This window comes from Vigna radiata, chromosome 7 (genome assembly GCF_000741045.1).
Source record: "Vigna radiata var. radiata cultivar VC1973A chromosome 7, Vradiata_ver6, whole genome shotgun sequence".
In the NCBI taxonomy this organism is placed as follows: Eukaryota; Viridiplantae; Streptophyta; class Magnoliopsida; order Fabales; family Fabaceae; genus Vigna; species Vigna radiata.
In genome coordinates, this window is record NC_028357.1 from 46,402,434 (window position 1) to 46,416,685 (window position 14,252).

At 29.8% G+C, this 14,252-nt stretch overlaps 2 protein-coding genes and 1 non-coding gene across 3 annotated transcripts; 2 read left to right on the top strand and 1 right to left on the bottom strand.

The window, feature by feature from the left end:
- Positions 1-4,602: 4,602 nt before the first annotated feature.
- Positions 4,603-8,213, top strand: LOC106769071 (12-oxophytodienoate reductase 3). Its single transcript, XM_014654535.2, has 5 exons — positions 4,603-5,060; positions 5,174-5,314; positions 5,903-6,033; positions 6,442-6,624; positions 7,359-8,213. The coding sequence occupies exons 1-5, from the start codon at positions 4,999-5,001 to the stop codon at positions 8,018-8,020; spliced, it is 1,179 nt and encodes a 392-aa protein (XP_014510021.1). The 5' UTR covers positions 4,603-4,998; the 3' UTR covers positions 8,021-8,213.
- Positions 8,214-10,145: 1,932 nt separating this feature from the next.
- Positions 10,146-13,204, top strand: LOC106766957 (12-oxophytodienoate reductase 3). Its single transcript, XM_014651758.2, has 5 exons — positions 10,146-10,316; positions 10,410-10,550; positions 11,579-11,709; positions 11,818-12,000; positions 12,272-13,204. The coding sequence occupies exons 1-5, from the start codon at positions 10,255-10,257 to the stop codon at positions 12,904-12,906; spliced, it is 1,152 nt and encodes a 383-aa protein (XP_014507244.1). The 5' UTR covers positions 10,146-10,254; the 3' UTR covers positions 12,907-13,204.
- On the bottom strand, positions 13,117-13,201 carry TRNAS-GCU. The gene has a single exon. It is a non-coding gene; the product is annotated as a tRNA-Ser (tRNA).
- Positions 13,205-14,252: the final 1,048 nt, after the last annotated feature.

A 14,252-nucleotide genomic window follows, 5' to 3' on the forward strand; every position in this document is an offset into this window, starting at 1 on the left:
GTAAATAATGTGTGTCAAAAAGTATATTTTTCTAACAAGTTAAAGAGAAAATCATCTTTACATTTTTATTATTTTCACATAAAAATTATATTTAATTACATGCATGTAGCAAAGGTTAAGACGAGAAACTGCTGTTTTAACCAGATGAAAAGTGAAAATTAATAATTACTCCCGTCCCTACAGATATTCCAAAGATTAGTCATATATTTATATTATTTATGGTTTTCTAAATCAACCAATAAAAAGAAACATGGTTTTCTAAATATATTTAAAGAAAAGGGAGAGTGACTTTTTCTTAAATGAAAACAAATTCACATTTTTATTAGTAAAATGACTACCAAAGATATATTAACCATGAATGAATAAATAATTATAATATAACTTTGAGACATCTTTTGGAATTTTTATATCAAGTATAATTTACTAAAAATCATTTAATCCACCATAAGAATTTTAAGTTTATAAATCTCACTTTCACATATAGTATGCTAAATTTATTACATAAAATTGTACATCAATGTCATGTTTCGGTGATGGAAGAAACTTTTCTTAAATAATATGTTATCCCAAACCATTTAAATCAATATATCATAGCATAATTAATATTCTCATGCATGACACATCATAATCATATATTATAATCATACAAACCAAACCAATTAAGTTACTTTATATAATAAATATACCGAGTGACTTTGATGTGTCATAAAATTTACAGAAAAAGTTTAAATTACAACTTTTCCTAATTAGGTTAATCTCTGCATGAAACAAAAACTAATAATTTTTCATAATTTACCTAAAATTTGTTTTATTTCCGAACAATTCAAAATGCGCACACTAACAAGTATAAATTATATTGAACAACTTATATAAAAACACAATATAAGTTACATATAATAACCAATATTTATCAATTTGAACTTTTCAAACCTACTTTTAAAAATGCAAAATTAAATCTCAAAATTACTCATGCAAATCACTTAACCATTCTACCAAAATTCCAAACTCATTTCATATATGTTTCAAAATTTAACAAGTATATATATCGCATTTCAAATTTATTTTCACTATTCAATATTATATTAACAAATTAATCTAATATTTTTATGTTCAAATCTAAACGTTCATTACATTTAACAACAATTTTATAATCATAATAAATCACTATTTCAAAATTAACCTACCATAAGTCATGTTAGTGAGATATACTTGATGCCCAAACAAAGGATTAAAGTGAGAAAAAACTTAAAACTTTAAAATAATAGATCTATGGGCTCTCAACCTGTTGTATTTTCTTATTTTTATTTAATAAAGACTTAAACTCATCATTGAATTTTTAATAAAACTATTATCAAATCAAAACAACCAAAATTCTGCTAGAAGGAAAAATTGGAAGCTAATCGAAATGATAAAAATTCTCAATTAACCAAAACAAGTTTAAATTGGTTACAAATAGAATCATAATATAGAAAATAAAAAGATTATAAAGTCAAAGTAAACTTGCTCTAAACTGATATTCAATTAAATAAATGCACTTTCAATAATCATGGTATCGATAATCACAAATTATGGAGTTTTTCAAAAGCTATATAAGAAGATATGTAGCTGGTTAATGATATACAAATTATTGATAGTGGTTCATAGTTAAACTAACAAAATAATCACAGTTCATCATTGATAATGTATTATTCAAATTCTATAATTTTTGCTCATTGTAAATCATAATAACTATTTTGAACGAAAGTAATTTTGAGAGGTATTATTTAATGTGAGAGTTTTTATAGAAAAAAAAAACTAATGACATTTTTTAGGAATAATATTATATCTCTTTTAATCCATCATTTCATGTTATTTCTAAATTAAATTTCAACATTTTTAAAATGATATAAAAAATTATACTTTTGTATCAGAATATATTTATAATAAAATTAAAATATAATTTTTTCATTGAAGTTGTTTGCGTTAATTTTAGAAAACGAGTATTTATAGGAGTGGAAACCATTACAAGAAAAAGTTAGAATGGAAGAGTGGAAATGAAAAGTTGTACATAATTAATAAAATGTAATGAATTAAACAATTACAAGAAAAATAAAAAAATAATAATAATAATTAAGTACATTTTGGACTATTTGAGTTCGCTGGTTGTTGGAGCCCAAACTAATAGCTGAAGGCCCACACAGTAAACTAATTTCAATATACGGGCTTCTTTCTGCACTCCCAAAATTTTCTAAATATCATAAATGTCCTTTGACTTTGACAACATTCATCCCTGGTATTTTCACTCTAACGCGTACTCACCTAAGACTTTCACCCTCTCCCACACTTATTGCACCCTACAATTCCTCTTTCTTCATTCCTTCCACCACCTTCAATCTCCTTCTTCCCTTCCCTCCTTCCCATTCTTGCATCTCCTTCTCCATTCACCTTTTTCTTCATCTTTGCATCACACACTCCATTCCTTTCTCTCAAGTAAGATGACTTTTTTTATCAGTTATTTAGTGATAATCACAAAGAGAGATGAGAAGTTAGGTAGGTGTTTCTTTAAATCTGTTATTTTAGATAAATTATCTGTTTATGAAATTCAATTAGTTTAGTTTAATAAGTAAATCAGATTTAAAAATTCCTTAAAAAAATATGAAATATGTGAGGGAATGAATCAGATTTTAAAATTCAGTTAAGAAAATATACAAGATTTTAAAACTCCAAGAAAATATACAAAATTTGGATATCCAGATTAAAAAATCTAATAGATTTTGAAATCTAGTCGAGGATCATAAATGATTTTTAAATCTAGTAACACAAAACATTACAATTCAAAATCTGGTCAATGTTGTGCATAGAATTTCATAATCTGATCGAGGTTATGCACCAAATTTCGAAGTCCTTTTTTTAATTTTAGTTATTTGGCATGTTCTGGATTTTTTTTAATTTTATTTAAATGATGTAATATGGGTTTTTAACTTTAGTTTACTTTTGTTAAAAAATAACAAGAACACATGGTATCTTTATATATTAGACTAGGAGTTTTACCCAATGTCAAGTTAGAAGAAAACCTACAATGTTTGCTTGTAAAAAGTTGTCAAAGTGAAGATGGAGAAGCTACACAATTCTCTCTTCATGATGTTGATCAACAACACCATAACGTTCTTGAGAGTAAGATGAAGTATGTGAGTATTTTGAAAGTTCACGCGACATTTCTTTGCTAACCAACTATGTAACATCTACGTTGGAAGAAATGCTAAGTTAGTAAAGTAGATGAATACTTTTTTATCTTCTCATGATTAATGATGTGTTTAAATTTCATATATAAATGTTTTGTCTTGGATCGAAGAAAGATAAAATTCTTAATGAAAAGAATGCTTTATTTTTTAATTTATTTTATATATTTGTTATTTTATAAAAATAAAGTGTTCACATACTTTACCTAACATCTATAAAAATAATAATTAAAAATTAAAATCTCAACTTAAATAACTTGACAAGTAAATTAATTAAAAATCTTAACTACTAAAACATTATTGAAATATTATTATAGTATTTAAAAAGATCAAATTCTCAATCTAAACAATTATAAATAAAAAGTAATTATAATAAAAAATTTAATTGTAGATAAACGAGAAAAGAAAAGTTGTATTGAAGAAAAGTTTTGTTCAAAAACACCAATGTAAATGTTATGATATAAAAACATCTAACCGAAGACTTTATCATATCAATAAAAAGATATTAAACTCTTGCGAATTAAGAATTGAGAAATACAGAATTAATTCTATTGCAAAACAAACCATGGTATTTTTTAAAGATCATATTTTTTTCAAGAAATTTAAGTTGTTCAAATTAGTATATTCAAATATTTTTATAATTTATTATATTAAGAAGGTTATCTTTATTTATGATTGTTTTCAAAGTTTGAATTTATGCCTTAAAGACAAAAGACCGCGTGTTGGAAAAAGACATTTCATAATAAAGAATTATATTTTAAGGTTTTTAATTTTCCTTTTTGTATGTGATTGAGCATTGTCTGAGAAAATTTTATTCCGCTCTTGTTGCTCTATTATTGAACTGTCTTATTTGGGTTACTTTTTCTAACCTCACTTAAAATGTTTTCCATTATAGAATAAATATTTCTTAAATATCATAAAAATATGATCATATTCAAAGTTTAGCAACAAATTACATGAATAAATTGATAAAAAATACTATAAAAGAAACCATAAATTATGTCAAGCATACCTCAACTTTTACACTCGTTTATTTCATATATATAGTTTGCTTCGTGTAATTGTATGAGTAAATACTACCCAACTTTTTACTCCCCCAATCAGCTCAAAATTGAAATAAGACACGCGAATTTCTATCCATATTTTTAATGTTTTTATTATTAATTCTTCAATCAATATATCACAACTATAATAAAATAATGTTATGGATAAGGGAACAAATATTTTAGATTACTGTTTCACAACTTTTATAAAGACAAGATGTTTTTAATAAAAATTAATTTTAAAAAATAATAATAATAAAAAATAACATGAAATAATAATAAAAAGAATTATAATGTGAAAATATCATTATTCATATTTACCCTAATTAAGCCTAAAGTTGGGACCAGGAAGGAAGAGCCAATAAGAGTAAAGTGAGTGAAAGTGTTGGACAGAAGAAAGTGAGGCACTAATATTCAAAAAGTTTTCTCCAGTGGAGAAACCACACCCACGCCAACTTCATTTTCATCATCATTCTCAAACTCAACTCAATCCACTCATTCCATCACCGTCCAAAACTCGACCCTAAAATATTATGTTAAATCAACGTCGCTAATAATCAATCAGAGATTAGGCACGTGCAAAACTCACCGCAGACAGTATTAATCACGTGCAACACTCGGACCAATTGAGCTTGCAAAAGCAGAAGCATACGACACAGTCGATCCTTCAATAATTGAACTTCTTTTATGTTCTATCAAAGTCAAGTGAAGCAAGATCATCGCCACTGCTTCCAACCATGCCGGAAAATTCCACCCTCTTTTCTCCTTACAACATGGGCAAATTCAACCTCTCTCACAGGTCGCTCACACAAACTTTTCTTCACTTCCATAGTTTTTTTTTTTGTTAAATCTGTTATTTTTTCACCAACAAAAGATTGGGGGATCTGATAATCTGAGTTGGGTTTTGCGCAGGGTAGTATTGGCTCCCATGACCAGATGCAGAGCGTTGAAGGGGATTCCAAACGCAGCACTTGCTGAGTATTACGCTCAAAGATCGACACCGGGTGGATTTCTCATCAGCGAAGGCACCTTGATATCCCCCACTGCTCCTGGGTACTTCCACTATTCTCTTCCTATTCCTATCCTTTCATTTCTCTTCATCTTATTCATAATATATATACTTCCTTATTCATTGTTGGTGGAGATATATTTTTTTCCATTGACTCTGTAACTCCTCTTATTGATAAAAACATGTATTCCTTCTTTGAACGCAAAACTTTTGGTTTTGTAATAATTTTTGTTAGGGACCTCAATAATTGAACTGTCAAACAAAGAGTCACAGGGTGCTGCTGCATGTGATTGGTTATCAGAGGACTGTTTGGATAATGGGGGTTGTTTTTAATCTTCTCTTCTAAGATTTTGTGTGTTATTTTAAAAAATAAAATAAAATTTATGAACACTTTTACTTGGCATTTTTTTTTATAATTCAGAAAAATATTGAGAATATTAAATTTTATATTTTCAATAAAAAATGTTTTAATTTTCCATCGTTATTCAATAAAAAAATTGTCAATCAAACTGTACAAAAAATAAAAGGAGAAATTTGTGCTTCTATATCTGTGTAATTGATTTTCTTCCTTTTTTTTTTTTAACTCGTGATTTGTGAATAGTAGTAATAAGTAAGTGGTGGTGTTGATGCAGATTTCCCCATGTGCCTGGGGTATATTCAGATGAACAAGTGGAGGCATGGAGAGATGTAGTGGACGCTGTTCATGACAAAGGCAGCATTATCTTCTGTCAACTTTGGCATGTTGGCCGTGCGTCCCATCCAGGTAAAGTGAACCTCATTCTCATCCACCAATTTAATTAGTGCTCATTTTGGGTCCTAATTCTTCAGAGACATCGATTGGCCTTTAAATTATTCTGATATACAATAATTTGTATTGCATAGATCCTAGACTCAAATTTTATGGTCACTATTACTTATCTAAAGCGAGCTTTTTAGAAGTTTTTGGTGTGAACTGTGATTAGAGTTTTACAGTTCTGCTTGGGTCATCTGAGTTCATTTTAATGTAATGCATATAATTTTGTTCTTTACTTAACTAACTCCATGCATGACAAATAGTTAATATTTTCAGATTTTGACTTAACTGATTCAACTGAAGTGATGGAACGTGTTAAATTTACTCTCTAGTTATCTGTTTGTTGAGTTGTTCACTCATTTCGTGTCTGTGAAACAGTGTATCAGCCTGGTGGGGTTCCACCCATTTCGTCCACCTCCAAGCCCCTATCAGCGAGGTGGAGGATTCTCCTTCCCGATGGGTCCTATGGTGTTTACCCAGAGCCTCGTGCACTTAATACTTCTGAGGTACCTGAAATTGTGCAGCATTATCGCCAAGCAGCAATTAATGCAATTCGAGCAGGTTGGTTTCTTAAAATCAGCATCAACAAATGGTTTTTGATACTAAATGTAGTCGTCTCAATTAAGATATTACAGTATGTTAATGTATGTGTTCAAGTGAAGTGTCTCTGTAGTATTTAGCTGTCATTAATGATGACATTGTGTACATGTATACACAACATCTGTTTCCCTTATCTGATCTATTTTTCTTGTATCTTTGAAGAAAATAAAAAGAAGAGATAACGGTGGTGATGATATGCTGCATTTGAATTCTATTTTCAATAATAGATTTCAATTCCAAGTGAATGAAAAGTAAAGTTGACTCTAATGGGTTAAAGTTAGCCTGTGGATGCGTCTCGGTGTTATGTTATAGGTAGAAAATGTTACACACTGTTTTAATGAGCTTAGCAATAAGGAGAAATAACTGTACCATACTTCAAAACCTACAAGATTACAGATTTCTACGCTTGAAAACTGAGGTGTTGATTGGTTTTTGTGATACTTCTTAGAGGGTTTTGGCCCTTGTAAAAAGTTGTGTGGAAGATGTGAAATAATTGCCTACTGTTTCTAGTAAGATAATGTTTTCTTTAAATTTCTACGGCAGTTTCAATGCAGCTGGATGGAGATTAATTACTCTTGATATGTTGCTGTGAATTCTTTACATTTCTAGTTCGTGCATGTGGGTTTGTTATACAGAACACAGTTAAAACAGAACATAATTATGAAGGTATATGAGGAAATGTGATATGTGTGCAGGTTTTGATGGAATTGAGATTCACGGTGCACATGGATATCTCATTGATCAATTCTTAAAGGATGGAATCAATGACCGAACTGACGAATATGGGGGATCACTAGCAAACCGGTGCAGGTTCCTATTGCAGGTGGTTGAAGCTGTTGTTTCTGCCATTGGGGCAGAAAGAGTTGCTGTGAGAATTTCACCTGCTATTGATCACCTTGATGCCATTGACTCTGACCCACTTGGGCTAGGCTTAGCAGTGGTTGAGAGACTCAACAGTTTCCAGAAAAAGCTGGGCAGAAAACTCACTTATCTTCATGTTACTCAGCCTCGATACACAGCTTACGGCCAAACTGAGTCAGGTAGACCTGGCAGCGAAGAGGAGGAAGCTCATTTAATGCAGAACTTGAGAAAGGCTTATGAGGGAACATTCATGTGTAGTGGTGGTTTTACTAGGAAGTTAGGAATGGAAGCTGTAGCCGAAGGCCATGCTGACTTAGTATCCTACGGTCGTCTTTTCATTTCCAATCCAGACTTGGTTTTAAGGCTCAAACTTAATGCACCTCTAACCAGATATAACAGGAAGACGTTTTACACTCAGGATCCTGTTATAGGCTACACAGATTATCCTTTCATGACCAAAGAAACTGAGGCAAAGGACCCAAGGGCACGCCTTTAACTGTAATGTTTTTTGGCTTTTATAATTTAGATAGTCATATTTATAATTCGAATATCTCAATCTTAAGTGAATGCCTTTGTTCTGAAAATTTGTCTGATATATAAGTTCTTTGGCCTGTATGGAAGTTGCATCTCTGTATTTATTATTGAATTACTTTGTATAATAGTTTTAATTCCGTTCCTTCTTAATATGGTGAACTATTGTTTTTCAGCTTGAGATTAGTCATATAACCAATGAAACCTTGGAAGTGTATGATGCTATTAATTTCATAGCTTTTCTATATAAGTGACAGGGTCCTCCCTAGGAAATAAGGACTTAAGACATACTTTTTATTTATTTTTAAGTATAATTATTATTTTTATTTCCTTCAACATCTATAGTTAATAACATAGTTATTGTATTACCTTTTATTTTAATAACTATGAATGCACACGGTATCAGAATTGATGATTCGTTTTCTTGATTGGTTCAGACAAGTACAGTTATTGTTATATCGAAAGTCTTTTTAATGAACAGTTCCAGGTAAGTATGTTCTCTTAAGATGAATAATGATACGAAGGGTTACTCGTAGTTTAGGCTGGTTGAGTGGGGTTTGGCCCTTCTCTTAAGTATGTTTTCAAAATTAACACACCATGGTTTTAATTCAGCGTCGTTTATAATCTCTGGACTCAAATAAAAAATATTTTCTTTTTATAAAAAGTGTTCGAAACATTTGACATGAGTTGCAAAAGTTGAAAATCCTGAAAGTAAGAATAATTAATATAATATATATATTTTTTCAATTACATTTGCAGTTACGCAATCTCTTTACATAATTTATATTATATTCCCTAAAAAAAAGAAAAAAGTGACCATTTGAATAGAAAAATTCAATTCTATTTATTTCCCTTTCATCTGTTTTTTTTTTTCAAATTTCTTCTTACTTTTATTTTCCTTTTACATAATTTATATTATATTACTTATTTCGATATCATAATATTATGTTGATTTTTATTTTATAAAATTTAAATAGTAAAGATGTAGTATCTAATAAGAATTAATTTCACACAATCACGAAATGCTATAAATTAAATATTTTAATGTATCCACCACATAAGTCAAATAGTTTAAGAACTTTACACATTCCTGCTCTTTAATATAAACATAAAAGTTAACGAAACACTATAATACATTTTTTAAAAGATATCGAAAAAGTATTTTCTATAATTTTAAATGAAAACAATAATAAGTATTTTTTTTACATTTGAATAAAGAATAATGATAAATTGAAAGTCGATTTTATACAACCAATTTACAACTATTATTATTGTATAGGATGATGGTTCTATTAACTTAAGATTGGACCGTTTTATCATATAACCTAATGAAATCGAAATTAAGATTGGATTAATACAACCCAATAATGTTAAGATGACTACATTAAATTTAAATATAATTATTATCAATTAGATCATAGTATTAATTTAAAGTTGAATCTAAAATATATAAATATATATTTGAAATATAATTATAAGTGAGTAATAATTAATACATATTTATTGTCAATTAATACATATTTATTGTTAATATGGTTGAATTCTTCCTAATATCAAAGTAGTCTCTACAATTAAGTTGAAAGAACAAATAAATGAAAAGAACCTCACAAACCAAAATAATTATTATTTATTAAATAATTTAATTAAGTATCTTCATTTAACAATTTATCATTAAAGTTGTAATCTGATTATATATAAAGAAGGTTGTTATAAAATACTTTTTTATTTCTTTTAAAAAAAATGTTTTTTGAACACTCAAACAATATTTGACGCCTTTTTTAAAAGTAATATAATCATAAAAAGTATATTTATGTAATTGTAAAAAAACAAAAGTAGATGATAACTTATTGAATGCATAGAATTTATTAGAATTTCAAGACGCCTTCTACTGTCAAAGTCTATGAATACAAAAATCTGTGAGACTATGACGGTGAAGAAATGGAAAAAAAAGAAAAAAAATTCAGAAAGTTGATTTAATTTTGATGAAGAAAATAAAAGGTATTCATATTGGATTTGGCAAGATGTTTGAACATGTGGTAACCGACCACAGAGAGAATATAAATCACGTGGAAGTCAAACCGCGTGAAACATATGCAGCAGAAGATGGATTACTATATATATGGTACCCAAGTGCCTCGTAGGTTGGCACCATTGACCATTGTCTGATTGCCACCTTCATTACTTTCTCTTCTTTCAACAATGGCAGATATCTCCACCCTTTTTTCTCCTTACAATATGGGAAAATTCAACCTCTCTCACAGGTCACTCACACACTTTCCATTGCCTTCTTCTTCAATCTATTCTCACAAAATCTATGAAATGAGCACTAACTGTTTGATTTAAGTTTTGTGCAGGGTTGTGTTGGCTCCCATGACAAGATGCAGAGCTTTGAAGGGGATTCCAAACGCAGCGCATACAGAGTACTACGCTCAGAGATCAACTCCAGGTGGATTTCTCATCACTGAAGGCACTTCCATCTCTCCCACTTCTTCTGGGTACATTCTACTTATCTCTTCTCACTATTATTATCTCTCTACTGTTGTTTAATTTAGGGATAAACAACCAATCAATTGTTCTTTAATCTTTTTGTTTGTCATGAAAATGATGTTTAGGGGTATTTAAGGATTCAATTAGATCAATTTGATGAAAAATAATGGTACACCATTCGTTTATTTTTGCTTTTGTTCCTTCATCATTCGAGAAAAAAGATATACAGATTTCAAAATGAGAAATGAAATATATACAAATTAATCTAGTATCAGACGGAAAATATAATTCAAATTTTACATTTTTTGTTTTAGAGGAAAAGCTACAAAGTATACCTTCAAATACATGCAATGCTTTAAAACATGATTTAATAATCTCTCAAAAGATAAATGAATGTTAGGTAATAAATTCCAGGTTCATGGTTCTTGATTATATGAGCATGAATCTAATTTATGATATTGAATATGCAATAAAGTTTGGTTTGAGTTTAAATATGATCAATTTTCAACATATATGTACAGAATCCTAAATCAGATTTAATCCAATAAAAACTCAATTTTTGTTTTATTTCAAATTTTCTGGATTTTCATTTTGTTTTCTAGTTTTTCGGTTGAGTTACACTTACCATGATTCGTGTGAATGATTTGAATTATTGTTGAAAATGATATTCATGAAACCATCATTAATCTTTGTAAATTTTTTAATATGTGATAACTGAAACCACCGTCCATATTAATCCATTTTCTTTCTTTTAACTCAAACCAATTTGCTTAACCAATGGTAATAATTAAGCAACTAATTAACAAAGAATTCTGATTTTCTTTTTAAAAAAATATATTGATAATATGAATATTATATATTTTTAAAAAATATTTATATTTTTTAATCATTATTCATCAAATAATGATTAACTAATATAACTGTAAAAGAATTGACATTTTTTAGCTCTTAATGTAGTATTTTTGTAATTGATTATATAGTTTGGTGCACGATATGAGCAGTGAGTAGTAACTAATAAGTGGTGATCTTTATGCAGGTTTCCTCACGTGCCTGGAATATACACTGATGAACAAGTGGAAGCATGGAGAAGTGTTGTGGATGCCGTGCACGCCAAAGGCAGCATAATCTTCTGTCAACTTTGGCATGTTGGCCGCGCATCAAATCCAGGTTGCATCATGATAAATTCCATTCCATCCTTAATTATGTCTTTTTATATGACATTCACTTTTCAGTGAATTGTTCACTCATTTAGCACCTTAAATGGATTTGAAACAGTGTATCAACCTGGTGGGGCTGCACCTATTTCGTCCACCAGTAAACCCATATCAGAGAAGTGGAGGGTTCTCATGCCAGATGGGTCCCATGGCGTGTTCTCAGAGCCTCATGCTCTCACCACTGCTGAAATATCTGAAGTAGTGCAGCATTATCGCCAATCAGCAATTAATGCAATTCAAGCAGGTTGTACTTTATCGTTTTGCTAAGTATAACATCTACCTTTTCAATTTTCAATGAAAAAAAAGTTATTTAGATAGATTTGATTCGAGTAAAATAGTCTGAAGAAAAGTTAAGTTTTATATTTGTAAAGAAAAAGAAAGAGGGAAAGGTAGTGAAGGATGGTATAAAATGAAGTAAAAAAATTCGTGTGTGAAAGGACGATTGTCCTTCCTATATATCTATGTTATATGACGATGATGATGAAATGTGACATACTATATATATACTCGCACAGGTTTTGATGGAATCGAGATTCATGGGGCGCATGGGTATCTCATCGATCAATTCTTGAAGGACGCAATCAATGATCGAACAGATGAATATGGTGGATCACTAGAAAACCGGTGCAGGTTCCTAATGCAGGTGATTGAAGCTGTTGTTTCTGCTATTGGGGCAGAAAGAGTTGCTGTCAGAATTTCACCAGCAATTGATCACATGGATGCCTTTGACTCTGACCCACTTGGGCTAGGCTTAGCAGTGATTGAGAAACTGAACAAATTCCAGAAAGAAAAGGGAACAAAACTGGCTTACCTTCATGTTACTCAGCCTCGATTCACCCTTCTTGAGAGAACCGAGGCAGAGAGGGAAGAAGAGAGTGTTGATCTGATGCAGGAGTGGAGAAGGGCTTATGAGGGAACATTGATGTGCAGTGGTGGCTTTACTAGGGACTCAGGAATGAAAGCTGTGGCTCAAGGCCTTGCTGATTTGGTTTCCTTTGGTCGTCTTTTCATCTCTAATCCAGACTTGGTTTCAAAGCTGAAGCTTAATGCACCTCTCACCAGCTACAACAGGAACACCTTTTACACCTCAGATCCTGTCATCGGTTACACAGATTATCCTTTCCTGCAAAAACTAACCCATACAAATTAAGGATATCATTGATTTTAGTTTCCTAAATTAGAGTTAATCTCTTTATTTATGTAATTTCAAAAAATAAAATTGTTTTAATGAATTATATGTCCTTTGCATTCTACATTTGTTTTTCTTTCATTTACTTTTTAACTGCACGGTAAATTTCATCTGCAAAACTGCATCTTTCTTTCAAAGTTGTGATATGATGAACGAACAAAAGAAGAGAAACGTCGCCTGAGAGATTCGAACTCTCGCGGGGAAACCCCATGTACAACTTAGCAGGCACACGCCTTAACCACTCGGCCAAAGCGACTTCTTGTGGGCTTAAAGCTGTATTTAAAATATATACACAACATTGTTTCTTTTAAAAGCAGCAAACATGGAAAATAATGAATACTTAATAGAATGTGTCATAATTTCTATATATGATTAAATATGTTTTCACTCTCTATACTTTGGAGTGATTTTGGTTTTAGTCCATTTTTAAACTAAGGTACAATTTAGTCATTTAACTTTAGAAAACTCTAGTTTTAGTCTTTTTTACCAATTTTTTTTAACTTTATTTGTTGTTTCAAACGTGTTTCTTAGTTAACATTGAAACAAAAATGTGTCAAACAATGTAAACAATCCAAATGCTATAATGAAACGTGCTTGAAACAACAAATAAAGTTAACAAAATTTAGTAAAAAAGAATAAAACCAGAGTTTTATAAAATTGAATGACTAAATTGTACCTTAGTTTAAAAATAAACTAAAACCAAATATATTTACCTCTTCTATATGTAACATTGTGTGTAAACCTTGTAATATTTTGCAAGCATTTGGACTATTATTTATCAGTGAGCTTACTTGAATAAACAATGGTGTATGATTTACTCTTTTGTTCGCAACTTGCAGAAAATTTAATTTATACTTAAAGTGATAAAGAAAAAAAAACTTGGGTTGTTGATTACGATAAAAGATAGAATGGAAAGAATAGGGTGTTGCTCCCTACACCTCTCTAAGTGGGACCTGTAACTTTCCATTAATTTAATTTATTTCAAAAATATTCTACACATCTCCATTATCTTTTTTATTCCAAAAATATCCTACACCTCCCCACTATCCTTAACCATATTTCTCTTTCTCTCTCTACATTAATGGAACATTCACGTGGTTCAAATTTGAATTTGTAACATACTACAAAATATCAAATTCAGACGAAACTTGAATATTAGTACTTCTACCATTTCCATTTTATAAAATTAAAAGTTAGATGCAAATACAAAATAATAAATATAACAATATTAATAGTAAATAATGATATATTATTATTATTATTATATACTAACTTTATAATGACGAAAGAACTAAATAAATTCTAAA